Source organism: Dipodomys spectabilis, unplaced genomic scaffold, assembly GCF_019054845.1.
Source record: "Dipodomys spectabilis isolate Male_0828 unplaced genomic scaffold, ASM1905484v1 ptg000138l, whole genome shotgun sequence".
Taxonomy (NCBI): Eukaryota; Metazoa; Chordata; class Mammalia; order Rodentia; family Heteromyidae; genus Dipodomys; species Dipodomys spectabilis.
Genome location: NW_024870815.1, coordinates 4990533 through 5016729, shown reverse-complemented (window position 1 = coordinate 5016729; position 26197 = coordinate 4990533). Strand labels below are relative to the sequence as shown.

The 26197-nt window shown below is 38.2% G+C and overlaps 1 protein-coding gene across 1 annotated transcript in view; it reads right to left on the bottom strand.

Annotated features, from left to right (window-relative positions):
• The window catches only part of Spef2 (sperm flagellar 2), a 158885-nt gene extending 147714 nt beyond the window's left edge, over nucleotides 1-11171 (bottom strand). Inside the window, exon 1 of the mRNA XM_042690529.1 lies at nucleotides 11069-11171. Coding sequence (XP_042546463.1) covers nucleotides 11069-11126 — 58 coding nt within the window. The 5' untranslated portion in view covers nucleotides 11127-11171. The remainder of the gene's footprint in view (nucleotides 1-11068) is intronic.
• Between the last annotated feature and the right edge of the window lie 15026 nt (nucleotides 11172-26197).

Below are 26197 nucleotides of genomic sequence, written 5' to 3'. Positions count from 1 at the left end.
AATAGAGGTAACCAGATCTATATTTTTCAGGGTTTTTTCAACTTTTGGTTAGTGTATTTTCACTGATCCATATAAATATAAACCTACACCTTCATGGAATTAACATGATGTATATAGCATAATATTCAAGTTCTGTTAAATGTCTCTGTATCCTCAAACATCTCATAATCCTTTTTTTCTAGTGTATTTCTTATTGTCATTTTTTTGTTGGTGGTACCAAGGTTGAACTGAAAGTCTCAGCCTTGGTAGGCTAATACTGTGCCACTATATCCACATTTCAATCCCCTTTCCACTTTTTGAAATGTATGTTGGTTTTTATAATTTGTAGTCATCATACTGCACACTTACACTTGCTCCTGCCTCCCTGTAACTAAGTAATGGTTGACCAAGCCGCCACCATCCTGCCCTTCTTACTCTGTAGTCTCTGATAACCACCATTCCATTCTAGCTTCTAGGAGATAATTTTCCTTTCTATGCCTGGTTTATGTCATGTAACATAATGATCTCCAGTACCAGCTATGTTGTAGTTGTTACGGACTAAAGATTTCATCCTTTTGGTTGATGTTGAATAGAATTCCATTGTTAAAAATTACAGGTATTATATGAGAATCACTGGCACCATATCTACTACATACATAGGGTGGAGCACAAAATGATAAGTACATTTAAAGTTTCAAAATAATATGCTCTTTTTGAAGAAAAAATGTCCTTGGTTTTGGGCCACTTGTAAAATATTTTATGAAATGAAAGGTGTAGAATTATACAGCACTTAAGTACAATATATAAAAACGGATAGACAAATAAACATTATCATATGCCAAAGCTATCAGAGTTCAAGTGATTTCACAATCTTCCATAAATCTTGAACATGCTTCCATTCTCCCTTTTAAATTTTTTTATTATTGTAGTTGCACAAAAGGATTACCACTCAACATGCAATTTGAAAAATGGAATGTATTTTGATTGATATTGTCCCTTTCACCATTTTCTCCCATTTCTCCCATACACACCCTTTATTCTTTTTCAACAGCACTCAAAACACTAGACATGATTGCAGTATCACATAGCTATACCAGATCCTTCAGCTTTTTCTAGCTGACTAATGAAGTGGTAATATGAAGATTATGAAGAATAGCTTTGTTCATGATTTGTAGAGTTTGTGCTTGGTTGTGGTTGCAGTGTTTTGAGGTGTGATGCCCTATAGAGGCCACTGAAGAGATATTTTCTCAGCAGACCCCACATCAGCATAATCAAAAGGTTCTTTGGTGTATGGATTATCAGTCCATATTTTTTTCTGATAGAACTCAATTCTATGAAAAGTATCCCAAGTCTTCATTGATGCAATACATAAAAAGTTGGAAAAGATGTGAGCTATTCTCTTTGACTCAACTCACTTGAGGTGAGCCTCAGAACTGACTAGCTCTGAAATCTAACAATAAGGTTATGTAAGCTTGAATGTACAATAGAAAACAAGTTATGAAGCCTTTAGGATACAAAATGCTTTCAGAAAACTAAAAATAATTTTTTGCAAACACTTAGAAACTGAAAGATTCTAACCCTGTAAATTTATGTTCAGCCATGATTTATAGAAGGGTATATACTTATTCTTACTGAAATATGAGAGTTAGGAGAGCTTGTTCTCATGCAGATCCATTTATCACAATTTTAAAACTACTCAGGGCATGATGATCTCATTCTATAAGATGGTGTACTTTTAAAAGTAGAGGGTTTGATGTCCTTCCTTATAGGTTTTATCTGAGTTTGTAAAACTGTGTCATAATCTGAAACATGGATGTTATTCTTGAGAAAAATATACGTAAAGAACTGGTACCTCTGCTTTACCAGAAAGAAGTGAACCATTACTTCACCAGTGCTACCTTCTCCTTCCTTCTCCAAACCCCTTGCTAACTCGGGGTGCCGCCACTATCTTCAGTGTGCCACCTAGTTTGCCTAGGCTCTACCTTCTACCTCTTCTGTGTGCCCTTACCTCTCTTTTATTTTCTTCAGATCTGTTTTCCCTAGGCCTGCCTTATTCTCTTAGTTTTCTAATGAAAGGTTCCACCTAGACCGGGATCATTACATTATCATGTAGCTTTCTTCCTGGCCATAGGCCTTTAGGCATTTGGTCTCCTTTCTGGTCATTTCTGGTGTATAGTATCCTGGTCAGGAATTGTTGCTATGTTAGCCTCAGGTCATCTCCTCCACTTCCTGCCTTCCTCTAGAGCTTGAACTCTGACCTGCTTTTTAGGTTGAAATCTGGCTCATGAATAACTGTGGGATAAATTAATTCGATCTCATCCTCATCAATGAAATAGATAAATGACCTGTAACAAACTATTTGCTAAAGAAGATCACTTCCAAAATAAAATTGTAATGTACCTCCTTTGAAATGGTATAGCATATTAAAAGAACAATTCTGATATGAGTAAAATAGAAAGGCTTGTACTATAAAAGTCAACTAAGGACAGAAAATACATGTATTTTACTGTCAGGATTGTTTGCAATAAATAAGCAAGTATGACAAACGACAAAAAACAAAAAAGGGGAAATTTAATGAAGGACAAGAAACACAAAAGCATATATTCAAGAAGGCATGGGAAAAGATGAAGAAAAAGTAGCTTTAGAAACAAAGAATGAGAAGCCTAAAATGAAGAGGGAGGAAAAGGAAGAGGATAATGGGGGAAGAAAAGAAAAAAGATTTTTTAAAGTTTTGGTTTACTGAGTTTTCTTCTATAAGTTAAGTCTATACTAACAGAAGAAGTCATGATTTGAATCCAGACAGTGAATAATGAATAAGAAATCAATAGATGACAGCAGCCCAGTAGTAATCTTCATTGTCCCCAAGTGATTTTCAACTGGGATTTCAGTGGTATAACAACAACTCAGTCCCACCTCTAATCGTTGAAGCCACATATCTGGGTGGGTCCCATCAGTGAAGTTTCTTTTTGATAAAATCTTTGATAGGCCTTTGTGATTAGACTGTAAGGCTCAGACAGCAGGTGAAATGGTTCATGTACTTCTCCAATAACATGGCATCAAGCAGAAGGCCCTGAAAGCCATCTAGTAGTAGTAATAATGAATAGAATGCAAGCCCTGGAAAAAAGGTTCTATTTAACTCCTCACTCACATATAAGTCCCCTAACCATGGGAAATTTAGAAACTAGAGTTCCTCATTTATAAAAGTGGGAGAGTGGTAGACTCTAACTCATAAGAGGTGTTTAGAGAATTAAGTGATACATTATATGTATAATGTTTAGCCTAATACTTGGCCCATTCAATGACACTTATATTATTACTGTCATTTTCTAATTTAAGCATATAGGTAGCATTTATTTCTTACATAATCTGCACATTCAGTAATAGATGTTAAATGACTATAACACATACACACTTGCTAAAACAGCATCTTAGTATTGAGAAAGCAAATGTGTGACAGTTTCCTGAAACTTAGGTACAGGCCCACACTTAGGGCCAGATAAGATATAGCACTGCTGCAGGTAAGCACCTGGAATCAGTTGATTTCTATGGCAAAACAGTAAAGTATTCACCTTTAAGAGGGTAGATAAAGATTAAATGCCTCCTAGTGTTTATAGTCATGTTGTATTGCCAGATTAATAAAGGGCAAAGTGTGAATGCTCAGAGCTGTCTGGGTTTTGGAATTACAGATGAGGTACTTTATGCTCATGACCTTTGCTCTGCTTTCATTGGAGGAGCAAAAACCTAGTCTGCATTACAAGAAAATTTACTTTTATTTCAGAGAAAGAAAAGCAACTTTTTGTTGTTGTTGTTGTTGTTCATGGGTCTTGAACTCTGGGCCTGGCTACTGTCCCTCAGCTCTTCAGCTCAAGGCAAGCACTCTACCGCTTGAGCCACAGCGCCACTCCCGGTTTTCTAGTGGTTTATTGGAGATAAGAGTCCATAGACTTTCCTGCCCCTGCTGGCTTTGAACCGTGATCCTCAGATCTCGGCCTCCTGAGTAGCTAGGATTACAGGCGTGAGCCACCAGCGCTCCACTTTAGAAAAGCAACTTTTGATGGCTGGGAAGTGGTGTGGCTTACAAAGCTTTGGCATTCCTAGAGCTGGCCAGGCACGCACAGGCAGGTCTTGGCATTCTCCTGTTGAACCTAACCATTTCACAGAACCCCAATATCAGACAAGGCTACTTGGTAGCCCTGATAGATCAAAATAGAAACAAAATGCTTCTATTCATCTGTTTGAACTTAGAAAAAAATAAAAAATTGACCAAAACACGAAAGTGGCCCCCAATCCTCCTATTCTCACTAATATGGGTGATTGTCAGTGCTTTATTAACACCAGGTTATTCTGCCTTGCTTCGTTCTATCCCTTTCTAGATAAGATCTACTTGAAAACTGAGTCACAGAATAAGGTGCTGGTGGCTCATGCCTGTAACTTTTAACTCACGAGGCTGAGACATGGAGGATCATAATTCTGAACAAAAATCCATGAGAAGCCATCTCTAGTCAATAAGCAAAAGGCAAGGCACTGGGTTCAAGCTTCAGAACTGGGAGGGGAGAGGGAGTCATGGCAGGAGTAAACCCAGAGTAAAGCAGTCTTTCCTGGAACCTTTTCTGAACTTGAGCCCACCTAACTCTTAGAGCAATGTCCCACAGGTCCCTTGTGAGACGTTCTTCCACTGAAACATCTCAGTCAATCCAGCTACATGCAGCTATAAATGGTTCCTACAGTCTTTGGATCATGTGGCAACATTTTTTTCAGGATGGTCAACCTTTTCAAACTGTCTCCATTGAAGGCTTTCTCCATATTTCTCAGGACTTATTATCTGAAACTGAATGTGCATATCATAATTTTGTTCAATTATGAAAATACTGGGTATCCTGCTCTTCTTGGAAATGTGTATCTTAAATCTTTGATGTACACACTAGCTAGTCTTCTGCTGGTATTTGCTGTGTGGATTTCTAGTAAATGAAAGTTGTAATTTTAAAAATTCTGCTGAGCTACCAAGAAATTATCAAAATATTTTTGTTTTCTACTAGAAGCAACATATTTTCTAATGACCTTGAAAGCTGCTGTTTGAGAAAACGTGTACTTCAAGGATACTCAATTAAAAGAAGTACTGGTATTCCAACCTAACAACGCTAAACAAAACTCCAAATATATCTGATATAATTCATCTGCCAAAGAAAATGAATGATGTGTGCCTTGGCTTGTTTGCTGTTGCTATTACAGAATACCACAGTACATTGTAATTTTTAATTAATATTTTCCCACAGTTTTAGAGGTATTAAAGTGTTGGCATCTATCAAGTGCTTTCTCTCTGCATCAAAACATAGCAGAGGTGGAAAATCAAGAATTCTAGAAACTGAGAAGGGATAGAAGCCAAATTTATCCTTTGGTCAGAGCCTCCTCTGGAGATAAGTAAATCTTTTCCACAGTGATTGCTTTAATCCATTGCTGATGGCAGAGCCCTCTTGATCCAAACACTTTGTAAAGATTCCACTGTTAATACCATTAGGATGGCTATTAAATTTCAATGTAAGTTTTGGAGGAGACCGTCAAACCATGACAATTTCTAAGATTCTCTTTCAGATCTAAATTATATCACTCTATAACATTATACAATCATCACAACACATTATAAAATATATTCAGCAATGCTTTAATATCTCTATTCTTAAAGTCTGAGAGTTGATTTTTTTATTTAAAAAGCCTACATCTATGAATAAATCAACCAAGTGTAGTTAATACAGGATTCAAATAATTATGCCCATAAAATATAAGGCAAAGTATAGAAAATATCATTCTCCAAAACAAATACTACAAATAGTTTATATATAAAGGGATTGCATTCGCCATTTATGAAATTTCACCTATAAAAAAATCAATGCAGGGTGACCAGAGTGATAAAGTCTCTTTATCATATCATCTTTGAGCATAAGTGTGAAACCTTATGCTCAAACCCCACAACTACCATAAAGCAAAAACAGAAAAACAAAGACTACATATTTAGTGTCTCAAACAAAATTTAAAGATATGCTCTAGAATTCAGAGATTTTTAAATTCAGAAGCTTTTAGTGAAAAAAACATCTGAAAATATTATTAAATACTAGTGTGTTAAAATACTATTAAATACTATTTAAAATACTATTAAATAGTACATTTCTTAAGTACAATGGGTAGATATGCAACTTAGGGGGAAAAATCAAATACTGATGAGATTCTTTTGATATTGCTTAATTTCTGGTAGTCCATCAGTAATCTGGTGTGAACTTGGTCTTTCCTCCAGTAAACCAGAATACTAAGGCCATGAGCCATGTTAATTTACCAGTGTTAATTATTTATAGGCTTTCTTCCATGAGAAATTCTTATCATAGCCTATAAAACTTAAAAGACATAATTGCAGTTGGGTGCTGGTAGCTCATGCCTATAATCCTAGCTGTTCAGGAGGCTGAGATTTGAGGATGATGGTTCAAAGCCAGCCTGGACAGAAAACTCTGTGAGACTCTTACCATCAATTAACCAAAAAGCCAGAAGTGGAGCTATGGCTTAAGTGGTAGTGCTAGACTCACGTAAAAGAGCTCAGGGACAGTGCCCAAGCCCTTATTCAAGCCCCATGACCAGCATGAGAAAAGAAGAGGAAGAGGAAGAAGAAGAAGAGGAAGAAGAAGAGGAAGAAGAAGAGGAAGAAGAAGAAGAAGAAGAAGAAGAAGAGGAGGAGGAGGAGGAGGAGGAGGAGGAGGAGGAGGAGGAGGAGGAGGAGGAGGAGGAGGAGGAGGAGGAGGAGGAGGAGGAGGAGGAGAAGGAAGAGGGGGTGGGGGGAGGGGGAGGGGGAGAAGGAGGAGGAGGAGGAAGAGGAGAAGGAGGAGGAGAAGAAGAAAAAGAAGGTAAAGATTCCAAGCCATGTGCTAGTATGTCACCTCTATAATTCTAGTTTCTCAGAAGACTTGAATACCTGAAGGATTCATGGTTCAATGCCAGCCTGGCAGAAAAGGTCTGTGAGGCTCTCTCTCTGTAATTTACCAACAAAATGCTGGACAAAAGGCAAGGCTCAAGTGGTAGTGTACCAGTTGTGAGCAAGAATGTAAGTCCTTAAGTTGAAGCCATGTTTTGTCAAAAATTACAATAATAATAATTTCAATTAATGTAAAACAATTCCCAAAAATTGCTTAAAGTAATGGTACTAAGCTTCTGAAATCACACAACTGAGATTCAAAGAACACAGTCAAATTTCTTCAAAATGAACAAATCAATTTAAAGAACATTTTATTTTTGCCTCACTCACATATTGTTAAGTCATAGAAATTACTACATGCCTACTATTTGATAGGCACTGTCAGAGATAATATTCGAAACTGAGAAACAGGAAATACAGTTGAGATAATATTGATTGGTTATATAGTAGATACTCATTTCATTCACAAGTTCATTGAAGACTCTCCCAAATTTGAGTCATTATTAAATATAAAAATGTTTGCACATAAATAAGTGTGTAAAATGTGGGACCAAGAGAATATTATTACTAGTTTTGAACTCAATCTTTTCTCTATTTCAAATTAATAATTATGTCTGGCTAGAGAAATTGTTAAAATATACATAGTAGAAGTAGCCACAATTTTCCATGTAGCCACATTCCAAATCCAAAAGGATGTGGACTGGTTTTTACAACTATCATGGCAAAGAGTCTTGCAGGTACTGTACATGGAATTTGAAAGCATCTATTCACTTACAGAGAATATTCAGTTATGGCACTCAGTATCTTCTTACCACAAATCTGTATGTTATATAAAACAAAGGCAATGTTTACTCTTTAAAAAAAACAAGAGTTCTTAAAACAAGTTACAGAAAAAAATCTTTCAATTCCTCTAAGCTGCTTTTCATTGCAAAACTATTTCTTGAATTTCAGCTGGAACTGTGCATTGACTATCTTTTATTTCCAAGATATTTGCACTAAAATATATGTCTAAGACTTGTTTTCCAGGAGAAATGGCCTCATTAAATCTAACTTGCTGAGGATTATTAGCGTTGCTTTTATAACTTGGAATCTTCCTGTGTTGAAATTAATTAATTCTCCAGGGATTCCAAGGACTCTTTGCATTATCACCTTTCTAAGTACAAAACGACTATACTCAAATGAGATTACTGGAATGAGTCTTCACTATTGTAGATATCCAGTCTAATCCAGGCAACAAAACATGCAATATAATATGTTTTATCTAGATTCTCATCAACCATTCAGAATAGTCCAGAAATGAATTTGCTTTTACTGCTTCTCTAATAATGGAACTGTTAATAAGGAACTTGTTTGTCCTTATTATTCTATTTCTTTGCCCCACAAACAATGAATAGACTGAACCACTCCTAATTAAACACTAATTAATCCACTTTGGGCACTTGACTCTTCTATTTTTTTTCATAAATTTTTCATTGTTCATGCTATATTGTGTATTTTTTCATTGTCTGAAAGCAATACAAGCAACACATTGGAGACATGTACAAACGAAAGTTACTAATCTAGGCTCTGCTAAAGTAACCAGTACCTATGCAAGGATTTATTTCTACCATACTTTCCTCTACTCTTATAAACTACTATGTGTATATGCATGTCAACTGCCCAGTCCATGTCTTTGCATACTTGACTCTAGATCAATAGTTAAAAACTTCCATATTCACATTTGTGCTTCTGGTTGCTACAAACTACAGTTCTAGTAAGAATAATGAGCTGTGGTCATTCGATTTTGTGTGAGCTAAATATCTGAAAATCATTTAGGTCAAAACTTAGAGCAATGAAGTCATTCTTTCTATACTTGCATAGAAATGAATAATTGAATAAGCCATCGTTTATCTGAAGGATATTCAGATCCTTTCAGATGTCTCTGTTTGCCCTATAATTAATGTAATAATAGGCATCCTATTGAAACATCCTTTGGCATTGTTGCTTTGTTTTCATGTGACAGGTGCTGACAATAGCATACACTATTTACTGTTCAGAGGATTTACATTGATTATCTCATTTAATCTTGACATATCCAGATGAAGTATCACTTTAGTGCTGTATTTTGCAATTATTTTATTGTGATTAAGTGATTACATAAATTTCACAAATTTCACAGTAGTGTGGGATAGTGATACTTAGTTAAAGTCACAAACACATTCTAACCTTCATGGGGCAAATTGTCCTTATTGTGGTTTATAAAGTTTATGAGTTCTATGAGCATTGACAATATACTTATTTCTTCCACATCGGGTGGTATGTACATTCTTTCCTTTTGCTTAGCATCAGCTGTTCCCTCTTTCCCGCTCATTCTCTCCCTCCCATCGCTACCATTGAGTGGTGTTTTTAATTATGATGAAATTTAGGGAAATAACTTATCTGAGCTTACCAATTAATAAGTGGTAAGATATTTCAACCCACTAGTCTGGCCTGTAAACCCTTGTCTTTACCCAGAAATAGCCAAATTACTTTGTTCAGAGTACACACACTGAACCTTCTCGATATATCCACAAACTGCTCAAAGTTTTCCATTGCACAGAAGAGATGGTCTAATAAGGAGACATCTGGAGCAGACTGTCTGCCTTAGGTAGAGATCCTATCTTGTTTTCCTCCAAACAGGGGGTTGACTGTGTTCTATGTACCTTGAAAAGCCCTCAAATATTATCTCCTTGGACATTTTTTCAGCAGTTGAATAAGTATTTCTGGCAAGGGAAAAGGAATTAGGATGGAGTGTCTCAGTTAACTGCTTCCAGGTTTATGCATTGGGAAAGCAGATGCTGGAGATTTTCCATTCATAGTTTATGGTGCTATAATTCTTACTTTAAAACCTCTGGAGCTTTCATTCTTCAAAGAATGAAGTCATTCTTCTTCTCCCTCCCCAAACCAAAATTCCCCCAACTCTATAGAATTATAATAGAATCCATTGTTTTTATGGTTCTTATTAATTCTATTTGTCTTTGACTCCCCTCCCCAAAGTGTTGTAATCTTCAAGACAGTTCTAGGCACTTGAGCAACGGCTGTGTTTTTACTAATTAAAAAATAAATCAAATTAAATCAAGCAATTAGTAACTTCTGCTCCTTTGGCAGAGAACAGCTTTAGGGCGAGATATTGTTGTTTGGACTTCACGATGAAAGAAGAAAAAAAAATGTGAAAACTCTAATATTGACCTGAAGTCAGCATCATACTTCAGTTGGGAATTCATCTGAATCACAGTAGAGTGGAACCCTGGGGAATCATTTACTGCTGCTCTTAGGGTGTGGATGGGATTTGGCCAAATGCCCAGCTGGAGATAAATGCTTAGTGTTAACTTCCTCCTGCAGAAAATAAATACATCCCACCATCCCATGCACCACAGTGCCAGCTGCTTGTACAGACCACCTAAGGCTCAGCTGACACCACTGTACCCATGGCAGCAAGTTAGCAGTCAGCAGTTACGTCAGTTAGACAGGAGTGGCCTTCCCTGAACAGCAGCTGGAAGTAAGGCCTCCCCGGAGGGAACAACAGAGTGGGTGACAGAGTGCTCGGTAGTGCTGTCTGTCATCAAATCTAAAACTGCCTGGGGAGAGTGAGATTCAGGGGCCTTCAGTGGGAACTTGAGGCCTAGAGAACATCAAGTTGATGATGAAGGCCAGCTTTGAGCCAGGGTAACCCGTGCCAGTAATGGCTAGGGTGTGTGCAACTGGAGCTTCACACCCCTAAGACGGGTGGTCGTTCACAGAGGAGATCGCACACAAACCCCTCCTTTCGCAAGAGCTTCGCTGGCAGGCGACTCCTTCGGGAGCTTCCCATTCCCTCGTCCTGCCAGAACACGGTAGGCCTGATGGGGTGAGGCAGGCGACGCCAGAGTCACAGAAAGACACCCCTCAGCCCCGGCCCCCGCCAAGAAACTGGGGGCCGGGCCCGCGGGCGGATGGAAGGGCCGGGGGGGGGGGTGCGTGAGCTGGGGCGGCCGGGCACCCTGGGGCCGGCGTGGGCGCGGGGTGCGAGCGCTGGCGCTGGGCCGGCCTGGCACGTGTGCACCCCTCTCCCTCCCCGGCCCCCTCCCCGACACCTTCCACGGCCCGCCGGGCGCCACGCCGCCGGCCCTGGTCACTCACTCACGGTCCGGGACACCCTCAGCTCCTGGTTGAGCCACTGGCAGAGGATCTCGGACATGGCTGGCCCGCGCCGGGCTCAGCCAGCAGGTGCTACGAACTTGCCGGGAACTAGCCGGCCGCGCGTCCTCCTGTTGCCAGGACAACCCGTTGCTAAGGAAGCACATCCAAGCCAGAGCTCGGTGACGTCTGAGTGAAGAGGGACACTGGAGCTCAGCCGCTGCGGGCAGAAATCGGGTCCTGCCCCCTGCTGGCTGGTAAGACCCGAGCGCGTGCGCGTGCGCGTGCGCGTGCGCAGAAGCCAAAGGCGCCCCAGGGCCCTTGCAAACAAATAGGGTTTTTTTTTGTTTTGGGGGGATTTTCTTTCTTTCTTTCTTTCTTTCTTTCTCTCTTTCTTTCTTTCTTTCTTTCTTTCTTTCTTTCTTTCTTTCTTTCTTTCTTTCTTTCTCTCTTTCTCTCTTTCTTTCTTTCTTTCTTTCTTTCTTTCTTTCTTTCTTTCTTTCTTTCTTTCTTTCTTTCTTTCTTTCTTTCCTTCTTTCTTTCCTTCTTCCTTTCTTTCCTTCTTTCTTCCTTCCTTTCTCCTTCCTTCCTTCCTTCCTTCCTTCCTTCCTTTCTTGAAACAAAAAGCAACTTTACCTGGTATTCGAGTCACAAATCTTTATCTTCTGCAAATTAACCAAAGGTAGGCTATAAGTAGTTCCGTTGTCACCACAAGCTGGTTTAAAAAGCGTATTTACTGAAATTCATTTTGTTTAAAAAATGAAGCTAATCCTTTAAAAAAATATTGATTGTAAGCATTTTCATAAAGCCCTAGCTTTTACAGCTGATGAATGTAGTTCTATTTAACTTAGCTGTTTAACTTTGGAAAAACTACTTAATCTCTTTGAATGTCAGTTTCCTTATATAGAATAAGGGTATCAATGTTTGTCTTGTACAGTTATAAAGATTACATAAAGTTACATTTGTTAATTTCTGGCTCGTAGTTGAAGCTCTGCAAATTGCTTCCTTTCTCTCCTAAGTCTTTGTGCATTTTTGCATATTGTTACTGTTTGCAAGAATTCCATTTAACTCAGAGTTCAATGTACTATTTCAAGTATTTTAAGTGATATTATTTTATGTACATTATTTGATTTTATGACTAATTCACTATTCGTTCAGACGTAAATGGCAATTCCACAGGCAAGTTTATAAAATCCTTAATTGGCCCTCTAAATATGTCTTAATTCAGTTTTTCATTTCCCCTGTCATCACCCTCCAACCTTTCCTCAGCATGCTTCCCAATGGCCTTGCTCACTTGACAAGTTCATAGATACCTCACACGTTTGCCTTCATGACCACAATAACCAGAAGGCTGGGTGTCCTGGTCTCTTCCCCTCTGGACTCTCCTGTATAACAGACACAGTTCATATTCCTGAAGCCCTCTTCTATTCCTCCATGCAGACACCTTCATGAATTCCACTACAGCATGGCTGACTGTTACCCCATATAATGCAATTCTTTCAGGCCAATGCAGAATCCTGAAATTAGTGTAAGAAACACAATGTGAGAGAGCCTTTCAGTAAGTGTAAGTGTGCATTTTGAGGGAAAATGAAACCATTTTATTTTACGTAGTTGTGCACATGCATATGATTGCATGTAGATGTGTGTGTGTGTGCATGTGTGTGTGTGTGTGTGTGTGTGTGTGTGTGTGTGTGTATGTGTGTGTGTGTGCAGTTAAAGGTATTTTTACCTTGGTCAATAAAACTTCAAAACCATTCTCCTAAAGGATAAAAGATGAAGTCCTAAAAGACTTTGCTGAAACTTGTTTATGAGATAGCCTTGATCCAAGAACTCACAGATGGTCTCTGCAATCCTGCTCACATTTCTTACCCTGGTGTCAGCTTTCCTACCTCAACACCAGACTTCAATCCTCCTCCTACCAAAAAAAAAAAAAAAAGCAATAACCTCTCATAAAATCCAGCCTGTTCTTTGGGACCAACTTTTCAGTTACTGCTTCCACAAGACCTCTTTTTTCTTCCCTATCCCAACTCTCCTCTGAAAACTTTTTTTAAAAAGTGCTTTCCTTTTAGCTCCCATTTCATGCACCTAATTCTTAGCAAATGCCCACAGTTTGGCCAGACACTTATTTTTGCAATCTTCATAATGCCTTTCTCGGCACTTTCTCAAATGTGGATTTAGGCTCTCAGTAAAACAAGTTACTTCCACTCTTTTTTTTTTCTTAATGGCAGACAACAAAAACATTATGAATTTTCAGTTTCATTTCAGAATTTTTAGTTGTTATTTTACACTGAAGCATGCATAATCCTTTCTGTTGTGCTGCTTGTATTCAAGGTTCTGCATGGTTTGTCTCATACATGGATTCTTCCTTTCCCAGGTATACATTTAGAATGCTTAGAAACTAATTGGATTTAAAACAAATCAAGTGAAAAAAAGCCTTGGTTCTCTGAGAAAATATATCAAATCATATTTTCTGTAACTGAGACAAATAAGCCAACTTTCAAAGCTCTCTTGTTCTATTTCCTCACATTTCTCATGCTGAAACTGTTAGAACTAAAACATTCTTGTAAGGCTATAAAATTTAAACTGAGCTGGGTGCCGATGGCTCACACCTGTAATCCTAGCTACTCAAGAGGCTGAGATCTGAGGATGGCAGTTCAAAGCCAGACCTGGCAGAAAAGTCTGTGGGAATCTTATCTCGAATAAACCACTGGGAAGCAGGAAGTGGGGCTGTAGCTCAAGAGGTAGAGGCTCGCCTTGAGCTGAAGAACTGAGGGACAGTACCCAGGCCCAGAGTCCCACAACAGACCCAAGAAACAAAGAACAAAAAAATTAAACTGAATTTAAATTTTTGGTGTTGAATTATAAGCCACAAATCATGTCCTTTTCCTTTCCTGGAAGAGAAATTAAATATTGCTAGTATGACCAGTAAGCGTTGAGGATCACAATCAAATTGCTCTTACAGTAGTACAACACTCATATAGGTAAGATGGACATCCTGTCCCCATTGCAGACTGCCTCTAAGCAGGTTGGATCTCTACGTGTTCCAAGTGTTGTAACTAACCCTATTGTAGGGTTATAAATATTTCCCCTGAGTATCATTGTTTTGATGAGTAGGATAATTCTTTATTTTATTTTATTTGTGTTGGTCAAGGGATTTGACCTCAGGGCCTGGGTGATGAATCTGAACTCTTTTGCTCAAGGCTGGAGCTTTTCCATTTTGAGCCACGGTGCCACTTATTGTGTTCTGGTGGTTAATTGGAGATAAAGAGTCTCAGACTTTCTTGCCAGGGCTGGCTTTGAGCCCCATCCTCAGTTCTCAGCCTCTTGAGTAGTTGGGATTTACAGGCATGTGCCACCAGCACCCAGCTTGGATAATTCTTTAGAGTCATTATCCTCTATACTTCTGTTACTGAGGTCTGCTTTATTATAATGTAATAATCCCACATATGTAAAACAAAACATCATGTATTCTGACTACTTGTGATGGAATCATCTTGCATTCTGCTGTTTCTCGTTACAATATGCCAGATTTTCCCACTGTTACATAATTCAGTTCTGTTCTGTTTTGTGATCCTCTGAGTCCACAATTCTATTATGAATAACAATATTCCATTCAAATTCCTGCCTTCTTTTTTCTGACCAATTGTACCCAAATCGCTGCTTTCATTGAAGTAAGATACTCCCTGCTCTCTTTCTCACTGCCTCATTCCTCTTTTACTGGCTGATGAATTTCTGTTTTCTTCATGTAGTTGTGTAAAGGTGTTTCGAGTCAATATGTCAGTTTATGAGTACAATGAACCTTGCAATATTACCCCTCTCATCATTCTCTCCATGTCTCTCAATCCTTCCCAGAACCTCAATTCTCTTATTTCTTTTCAGATTGCTTTCTTAAAACTATCATTGATAACCCTTAGTGATAGAATCAGCTGGGATGCACAATAGCATCTGATACATGTCTGTATGTTTGGGTTTTATTTCCACATATCCAATAAATGCCATGATGTGAATCTGAATGTCAGCAGGACTTCAAATATAAACCACTCATTTTAGTATCTATGCAGTATGTTTTATAATTATTAGCCTTTGGTGTCATTGGATGGATCTATTCCCTCTGCATTGAAGGTAAAATGATCATCATCCTGGAGTTTGGAAGGTAGGATAGCAGAGAATAAACTATGTAGAGAACAAGCTTGAGGGTTCCTTGAATTGGTGGTCAAATATAAAGTATTCACATTGGGATATAAAGACATAATTGGAAATTCCAAGTGTTTTTCATTGAGAAGAGTCATTAGATTTCCAACCTTCAGAGTGGAAAAAATTCAATGAACACAGAGTACCTGTTACTTAAAAGAATTCAGGACTTACTGCTCTCGGTACAGCGTTGCTCCTATTACTTGAGTCACACATTCCTGTCCATTTATGCTTTAAATATTATTTGGATAGTGTCTCATGATTTTCCATGGGCTGGCCAGGACAGAGATCTTCTAACTTGTGTTTTCCACATAGCTGGATGGCAGGGCCATATCACCTCACCTAGATTATTGGTTGAAATGGAGGTCTAGCAAACCTTTGGCCTAGGCTGGCTTCAAGTAGCCTCCTGATCTCTACCTCCTAAATAGTCTCTATTACAGGTATGAGGTACCATGCTCAAACTATTTTTACTAGTATTTTTTAAATTACTGTACTTTATAGTGTAAGGACTAACAAAGCCTCTAAATTGTAGCAACCTGACAATGTAAGAAATTAATCCTGTTTATAATTAACACTAAAATTATAAAATTGTAGTGGAAGAAGACTAATATTTCACTCTCAGCAACTGATGATAGACAAAACTTTCATTGAAGGTATAGAGAACTTAAAAAATTGGTGTTGTCAGGTGCTGGTGGCACACACCTATAATCCTAGCTACTCAGGAGGCTGAGATCTGAGGATCACAGTTCAAAGCCAGCCCTGGCAGGAAAGTCTGTGAGACTCTTATCTCCAATAAAAACCACTAGAAAACTGGAAGTGGCACTCTGGCTCAAACAGTAGAGCGCTCTCCTTGAGCTGTAGAGTGCAGGAACAGTGCCCAAACCCAGAGTTCAATCCCCATGACCGACAAAAAAAAAATTGGTGTTAAGCTGGGCACTAGTGACTTGCACCTGTAATCCTAGCTACTCAAGAGGCTGAGATCTGCAGACTGTGGTTTAAAGATAGCCGAGGAAGGAGACTCTTATTTCCAATGAACCACCAGAAAATCGAAAGTGGCACTGTGGCAGAGTTCAAGACTGACCAAAAAAAACCCCAAAAATTGGTGTTAAACAAATTACATACCTCATATATATGTATGTATATGAGGTATGTACTTTATATATATAGAGAGAGAGACAATTATGTTACAAGGAAAAATACACTTCAGCTTTTAAGATAAATGTCATTAAATTTAAAACAATTGAAATCTTGTAAACTATCACAACAAAGTGGTACTAAATTGAAATAAAATAGAAATATATCTAGAAAATTCTAAAGTATTTGTATATTAACCAAAGCACTTCTAAATAACCAATAAGCCAATAATAAATTCATTAAAAAATAGAAAATGCTTTTTACTGAAGAATAATAATAATAGTAATTATTAGAAACTAATAGTAATATCAGAAACTAAAATTATGAAGAAACATAAAATATAGAAAATCAATTATTTTGACTTTCATTTGAAAAAGCTAAAAATAAAAAGTGAAGCAAATACAAAGTAAGTAGAATGTGGGGGAAATGTAGAAGCAGACAGAAAAGACATTAATAATAGAATTCTAATAGAGAAAATTGCAAATATTAAAAGTAATTTCTTTGACAAGGTCAAATCCCAAGTAGACTTATTAAGAAAATAAGAAGAAATCAGTTGCCTACCAAAGGAATAGAGAGCAGATATCATTGCAGATGCTCGTCATGAAAAAATAATTATACCCATATATTTGGAGTCATAGAGGAAGTTTCTTGAGAATTACAAACTACTAAATTTTATACAAGCAGAAATGGATAACATACCTCCTATGTAGTATTTTCCAACCTCCAGCATCTAATCTTGGATTAAGATGAGCAGACCTGTGACAATGTATTCTAATTAGATGTACTTATGTCTTCAATAAGTGTCTGATAGCCATCTTGGAGATGAGGAACTACCTGATTACTCCAGCCACATCCATGTTTCATGATTGAAGGGGCAATAGCAATGCACAGTTTAGCATGTAATGAATTCTACACCACCACAAACGGACTCATTTTTCAGGTATGTGAGAAGTCCCTCCATCGTGTGTGTGTGTGTGTGTGTGTGTGTGTGTGTGTGTGTGTGTGCCAATACTGGGACTTGAACTAAGGGCCTTGGCTTAACTTTTTCAAACAAGGCTTATGCTCTACCACTTGAGCCATACCACCACTACTAGCTTTTGCTGTGTTAATTGGAGATGAGATTGTCTTTGATTTGTCTGCTTGAGGCTGGTTTAGAACCAAGATCCTCAGATCTCAGCCTCTTGAGGATCTAGGATTATAGACAAGAGCCACCAACAAACACCCAGTTTATCTTTACTTCCTATGTAGCCTCAAAACTCTCTTGACAGTACAGGCTGATGGATGCCATGGGACAATCATTTACCAACTTTAGAGGAATCTTGAAATCATTGGTTTAACCTCTTTCCCACACAGCACTTACTTTTAGAGGAGGCAGTCATTCAAGCCCAGTGTTTGACTATTCAATATTACAACTAGAACTAAAAACAGCATGCAATGCGTAGATACTTTAATGACCTCTAAAGTCATAAGGTAATAGTTATCTTTTACTTTTCTCCTGACTTTGAATCTATATGGTCATTATTCAAGTGTTCTTCTAGAAAGGAAGAATAATCTGATTAGGTGAAGGTCCCATCATGTCCAGACTAATATAATTTTTTTTGTTGGTTGTGGGGCTTGAACACTTGAGCACTGTCCCTGAGCTCTTCAGCTCAAGGCTAGTGCTCTACAATTTTGAGCCATGGCACCACTTCCCAACAGTAATTTCATTGAATTGTTAGACTAGTAATTCAAGGAACTGATGCTGTATATATTTTTAGAGGTCTCATAACTATATAATCTACCACTGTGACCACTGTGTATGCTCTTAGATGTGTATTTCTATTTCATCATTTACAGTGAGATTTTGAATTGCTTCTCCTGCAGAGTTTCAGTGTGTCTCTCCTTAACATAAACTTACTTGCTTATTTCTAAGGAGAACATGATCATTAGAAAATAGCAGGGGATTTGCACTACTGGATTGTTTTAATAGAAATGGAATGAACTTTCAATCCATTAAGTTTTGCTCAGTTACATCACCACTGGTGTTTTGAATCCATCTGTTCACATTTAAAATTTTTAGTGGTGCCTTTTTTGTATTTTTTTGTAAAAATACTGCACAGAGGGGTTACAGTTACACGAGCAAGGTAATTAGTAAATTTCTTATAGAACATTATTGCCTCCTCCTTTGTTTGTCCCCTACCATCCCTTCCCTCCCACCTCCACAACTAACCTCCTCTCCCCTCCCCCCCCCCCCAGCTAAAGTTGTAAAGTTCGTTTTCAGCATAGTGTCTTGTACATCTCATTGCTATAATGGGTCAACCTGTGTCCCTACTTAAGCATTTTGTTTTTTCCCTTCCCCTCCCCAAATTAGAGAAGTATATATACAAGATGCAGGGCATCAACATCAAATACAATGAAAACAGGGGTTATATCATGGTTGAGGAACATACAAAGAAATAAAAAAATCACATGGTATATTATAATACGTTAGAAAAAATAGCAAGCAAGAAAAAAATATTTGTGTCCCTACCTTAGAGTTCATTTCGCTTAACATCATCTTATATGTTCATATAAGATACATACATAGCTTTTGACCTTTTCTACTTATCTTATACATGTACTAGTTATTACAAATAAGGGAAACCATAGGATCTATGTTTCTTTGGGCTTGGCTTGCTTCACTTAATATAATTTTTTCTAGGTCTTTCCATTTCCTAACAAATGGGGTGATGTTATTCTTTCTGATAGAGGCATAGAATTCCATTGTGTATATATACCACATTTTCTTGATCCATTCAAATTCTGAGTGGCATCTGGGTTGGTTCCATATATTAGCTATGGAAATAATTCTGTGACAAACATAGTTGTGCTGGTAGCCTTAGTATGGCCTTGTTTATGATCATTTGGGTAAATGCCCAAAAGTAGGATTGCTAGGTCATAGGGAAGCTCTATGTGATGCTTTTTAAAAGTAAGCAATCAAAACACTTTTCACTTTGTAATCACTTCACTACAGTACTAAATAAAAGTTTATTGAATTATGCATGTTATTATTTCAATGAAATCACATTGTTAATTTTGCAAGAAATACAGGAATTAAGGTTGAAAATCTTGTATCTCAACAGCATTTTCCATCCCACATACCCCACGTGAAGTAAAATGTAACAAAGTATAGATTCAGTTATTCCATCATTTGTTTACTTTTAATTTTAATTAGGAGAAGAGTCCAGTAAAACAAGCTTCTCTGTATGGCCAAAGCAATGGCACAAAAATAATTTCTATGAAATACTTCATAATACCTCAATGAAGATGTTTGTATGTAGAGGTGGGGATTCCAGATTTTTGGATTTTATCAGCTGCTTACATTCCAAATGCAGACTTCAAAGCCAGTTAAGGTTATTAATGTTCTTCCTTCTTTTTTCAAGTTAAAAAACATAAAAACACATCTGAAGAAATGTATCAAAATAAATAGGAAAAGCCAGGAGCTGGTGGCTCATGCTTATAATCCTAGTTATTCAGGAGGTTGAGATATGAGGATCACAGATCAAAGCCAACCTGGTCAGGAAAGTCCTTGAAACTCTTATCTCCAATAAACCACTCAGAAAATCGGAAGAAGTGGCACTGTGGCTCAAATGGTAGGGTGCTAGCCTTGAGCTGAAGAGCTGAGGGACAGTGCCCAGGCCCAAAGTTCAAAATAATGAAACAAAAATAAATAAATAAATAAATACATAAGAGGAATAACTGATATTCACCAATAAAAATATATGAAGGTTGTCAACATATAATGTGCTGAGAGTATAATGGATTCTTGTGGTAGTAATATGGATAATTAAAATTAAAAATTAAATAACCCTATAAAATAAAAATTCCAATCATGCTATTTTGAATATGATCAGGAAATCAAATCCAAAGTAAAGGTTATACTTGCTTCTGACTACTAATAGCTTCCATACTAGATTAATAAGTACCTAATCTGACCATGTAAGTGAACTATCAAATCTTCTCAAATGTTTAGAGACTGAGTTGTCTGTCTTAGGGGGAGATCCAGACACAAAAGGGAAGTTCATCAAGTCAGTTTACTTATTTGATATTCTATTCTACCAAGTTGTTATCAGTGCTGAAAAAATTCAATTCATTCTAACCCACCCAGATATAAGAGAGGCATTAGGTGATTATATTATAATGAAAATGCATTGTATTTTCTATATGAAATTCAATTTGTTAAGCCTAATTAGTTTTTGGAAAGTGAAACTCAATGCTCAATTTCTTCTAATTTGATAGCTCTCCCAGAGAGGTCCCTTTTTTTTTTCTTGTTGGTTGTGGGGTCTAATCTCAGGACCTGGGCGCTGTCTCTCTACTCTTCAGCTCAAGGCTAGTGCTCTACCACTTGAACCACACCACCACTTTATTTCTGCTTATGTGGTGCTGAGGAATTGAACCCAGGACCTCATGCATGCAAGGCAAGCACTCTACAACTGAGCCACCTTCCCAGCCCCCAGATGGGTCTCTTTTTATATTCCTTCTAAACTCACCAAATAATTTCTAGTAGTGATACTTAGGGATCTCTGCAGATAAGGCAAGGCTTTAACTGACATTGGGTAATGACTGTAATTCATGCTAAAACCATGATGCCGTGATGACTAGCAGTTATACTAACTTCCACTACTTGCAAACTATTTTCTTTAATCAGTTATGGTAGAATTTTTATTCTAACAAAAGATAAAAGGGAAAGTCATGAGATCTATCTAGTTGAAGATCTATAAAAATATGATGAGCTCTTCCCAGCTCTCTCTTTCCCAGCTCTTGCTCTTTCCCAGCTCTCTCTCTTTCCCTCCTCTCTTTCCCAGCTCTTTCCCAGGCGTTTCCCAACCGCGTGGAGGGCCAACATGGCCTGGTGCCAGCCAGAACGATGAATAAACCTACCCCTTACCTGAATACCATGTACGTGGTGCTGTTCTTACTCAACTACCTCTTTTTAAAAACCTAACATAAATGATGCCATGACTCAGATAAAGTACTTAAAGTCAGGATAGGTGGGATTCCTCTCTGTTTTATTGCCTCTTTTTTCTTTTTTTGTTTGTTCTTCCCCTTTTGCCCTGAGGAATATCCACAGTTCTGATGGCCTTTTGTGAACCTGTCTGTCTGCTGTGGACACAGCTCATCGATACCATTGCTGGCCTTCACATCCACGTCCACACCACTTCTCTACTCTGGTGAGTGAAACTACTCTCTACGGTTCTCTGTCACTCAGTCTCTGTCCAGACGTGGCGCCATGCCAGAGAGCTCCTACGGCCTTTAGCTGAAAGGCCGGTCACCTCTGAAGCCGAGGACGCTTGGTTTTGGGGGCTTGGTCATTTCTCTCTCGAGGGCTCTTTAGAAAGTCAGGATGCCGCTTCTGCCTGGTCAGCTTTCCTTCACTCACCAGACTGACTCTCCTACACATTTAATGGGGTGCTGCGAGTCACACCTGAGCCATGAAACACCTTTGAAATGCTTCCTGTGCTCCCTGGAAAGCTAGAGCACCTAATTTTATGCCATTCTCAGATGTACACAGTTTTTGCCACTGCAATGGTAAATGGTCAGAAGTCTGTTTACTTTCAGGCTCTCTTTCCTCTCTCTTCCATTCATGTCCAACTTTCCCTCTCTCCCTTTCTCTTTTATACAACATTTTGGATTGTGCCCTGAAGAGTCCGATGCAGGCTGGGTCCTGGGGACCCCCTCTAGGTTCCCTCTCAAAGACTAGCCAATGTTGGCTTGATCTGTTTGTTCAGGGTTTCTTTGCATAAGGATTTGGCCCCATCTGACCCTTAACCTTCCACCAAAATTACCCCTCCATCCATCTAGTCTAAGGTGCCTTGCTAACAAGTTGCTCTTTTCACAGGGCCTGGTAAGTGAGGCCCAACCATCTGCTGTGCTTTGTTAGCAAAGATGTCTACACATTGTTGTCAAAAAATTTAGGTTTTGAGTTTTGCCTTTTTTGTTTTGTGTTGTGTATTCTACTACTGACTATGTGGTTCTAAAATTCTAGGCCTATCTGTGCTAAAATTCTCATCACATCTAACAAGTTTTGTCATTGCAGAATATTTGTTGGTCAATTCTTGATAAGGACCAGGTAAGCTCTATTCTATTTGATCTCCTCGTTGCTTTAATTGGAAATAATAAAGGGCTTTTGTGGCAAAGATTGCAGTTCAAAGCCAGCCCGGGCTGAAAAATCCCTAAGACTCCATCTCCCAACTAACCTGCAAAGAGCCAGGCTGGAAGCATGGCTCAAGACTCTTATCTCAAACCAGCAACACTGCAAGTGGTACTATAACTCAAAGTGTTTCAGTGCTGGCCTTGAGCAGAAGTGCTCAGGGACAGTGCCCAGGCCTTGAGTTCAATCCTCCTTGCATACCAACTGGGACAAGCCATCCCAGCAACAAGCACCTAGACTCAGCCAGTCCGGGGAACAAGGGACCATGGAGAAGAGTAAGAGGAGATGATGTCACATCAGCCACTTTGTGTCTGCCCTTTCAAAATTAACCAGAGCCAGGAGGTCAGTAGAAGTAAGAAGCCTGCCCATCCAATGTTTATACCTGTCTACCTATTAACTGGACAGGAATTTATATTCTTGCCTTTGTTACCTGACTTCTCCTCTACCTAGTCACCAGATGTCAGAAGTAGCTAGGGACATTTCTACCAACATTTTCAGCCCCAAGTCCTTCCTCTTGCCATTTATTTGCTCTCTAGTATTTTCCAGTCCCTCTATGCCTCATGAGACTTCTCCAGACTTCATCTAAGGATTCAACGCCACCAAGGGACAGCTGTTGCTCGCTGCCTTCTTGGGAGGGGACCAAATTCCAGCCTTTTACCCCTATTGTCGACCCCCATTGTCAGCAGGAAGTAGCCAGAGAGAATCCGTGCCCTATTTCATGATTATTAAAAGTCTGGAATGTAAGGTCCACTGCTGGATGGTGAGCAGACCCCACCCTCCTTGCAGCAAAGTCTCCACCCAGTACCTGCATTACCTAGGCAACTGGCACACCTGGAAAAGGTCACATCTGCATCCACTGAGGTCACATCTGAATTTGATGTGGCCACACCTTTCTCTGCCTATACCCTAGGTAAGGCCTTGCCCAGGCCCAGATGCTCTCTCTCCCAGCTCTCTCTTTCCCACCTCTCTTTCCCAGCTCTTTCCCAGCTCTCTCTCTTTCCCAGCTCTCTTTCCCAGCTCTTTCCCAGCTCTCTTTCCCAGCTCTTTCCCAGGCCTTTCCCAACTGTGTGGAGGGCCAAGATGGCCTGGTGCCAGCCAGAACGATGAATAAACCTACCCCTTAGCTGAAAAAAAATAAAAATAAATAAAAATAAAAGATAAAAACATGATGAGATCAAGAGGACAAGTCATGAGATCAAATAATGAACATAAAAATATATAAACAATAAAATATCAGGAATTATCATGAAGTCAAATCCAAAGAAAGCTTTGCCTATCTATATTAACTACTGGCAATTGGCATAACATACTCTTGAATGTATGCTTAGGTAAGTAGATAGACATGAATAAATTCATATAAATTTCATTAAATATGAAAGAAGAGGGCTAGGAATATAGCTCTGTAGTAAAGCTAAACAAAAAAATATCTTAATAAGGCAATGCTATCAAATACAATACATTAGAAATTTAAAAGTAATGATAAATATGTGGAAAAAGTGCATTACTATGTTAACTTGGTTTTTTTTTTCCCCAGGGCTGAGGACTGAACCCAGGGCCTTGCACGTGCCTGGAAGGTGCCCTTCCGCTGGGCTAAACCCCCAGCCCCTACTATGCTAACTTGTAATACTTGAATGCTTCTTAGGACTGTGGTTATAAAACAGAATAAGTCACAATTATATAGGAAATCTCATAAAATATATTTGTCATTGAACTCTAAAAGTTGCATTTCCTATGTATTTAAAACTTTTGGAAATCAGGAACCCCTATTAACATTGATTGTCTGTAGACAGATTGATACCATACCCACCATAAATTACAGTTCAAGATTATCTAGTATGCATCTTGGTCTCTGGATAAACGGAGACACTCTTATAAGGAATAAGACTACCAGTCATAGAAGAAGACAAATTCTACACCTCATTTGTGGAAAAGTTAAATTCTATTCTAAACACTTGGATGCATATTTTTCATTGTTAATTTACTTTATTGCTATTATAGAGGTGATGTACACGGGGATTACAATTACATGAGTCAAGTAATGAGTATATTTTCCGTTTTACAGTGTCTCTGTTCCCTCATTCTCTCTCAGTCCCTCCCTCCCATCTCCACCCACAAGTTGTATAGTTTACTTCCATCAATGTCTAGTAAGCTCTACTGCTGCACTTTGTCACCATTTTCCTTCCAATTTTGCACCCTCACTGTACAAATACATACATTTGAATACATACACATTAATGTGAAGAAAACAGAATCATCAAAAACTAAAAAATGGAATAAAAAAGGAAAAAAATAGGTTTGAGTGGCTCCAAAAAATGTGATACCTATACACAATGGAATTTTCCATAGCCATAAGAAAGACTAAAATAAAGCTATTCACAAGGAAATAGATGTAGCTAGAAGAAATCATGTTAAATGAGGTAAGCCAAACTCAGAGAGACAAATGTTGCATGATACATTATACAGTATTGTAGATGCTCACATACAGTGAGACCAAAAAGAGGATACTCTCAGGAGAGAAACACAAAGTAAGAATACCTGAGTACCTCTTCATAGTTACATAAAAATATACATATTGAAAGGCTGCATATTTTATACTAGATAAATAACCAATTCAGAATATTTACCTGGATCTGGAGCATTCTGAAGAGGAAAATGTCACTTAGAACCTGTCTGAAACCAGACAGATTCAGAACTGAGTCCTCAAGTAGTCTTGTCTTTCCAATGATGCTGATCTAAGTACCCACTGCTTTCATGTAACTGGAGAAAAATAAAAAAAACAGGAGCCACAGATGAATGGGCTCCATTAATATGAGTTGAGTAGTTGCAAAAATATTTCTACCTTCAGAGTTAAATAAGAGTTAAGTTCATATTTTGTATAATTGCTCCTATGTTCTTGGTATGTAAGGTCTTTGTTTTCTGTTTATAAGGTAAAAGGATGAAAATAATTAAATTAAAGGAATCTATCCTGAGGAGGAAGAGGAAAGTTAGAGATATATGAGAGAAGGAGATTTCTAAAATTTTTTTTTAACCATTTATTGCTCAAGATCCTTTTGTCTATATTTCTCCATCTTATTTCAGAAAGTTTTCCTGGTATCTCACTCACGTCTTCATGTCCCAGTTTTTCTCCATGTTTTTTTGCATTTTGATTTATTTGATGAGGAACTTGGATTTAGTTTGGTCAAACCATAAATATTGCTAAGTAGTGTCAGTATATTTTATAACAAATACAGTTGTGAAGGGACTTTGTGCGCCTCACTTTCAGCAGTGATGCAAAAATATATCAAATGGCTCTTTGGAAAAAAGGACACTGAATAATGTTAGATAATGTTGCCTTCAACTATAATTTTATAAAAGATGTGATGGCTTTAATATCTACCTCTATCATAGCTCAGAGCAGGTCTTTCTAAAAGGGTGAATTATTACATAGGCTTTATTTGCTTAGGCTATGTTTTCTAAAGACATAAGTTCTGTACCTTAGATATTGATTTCCATGTTACAAATTACCAAATTTAGCATCTTGAAAAACACACACATTTATTTGCTCACATTTTCTGTGAATAAGGATTTCAGTCATAGATTAGCTGGCTTTTCTATTTCAGAGTCTTGTATAAAACTGAATCAAAGAGTCAGTAAATCTG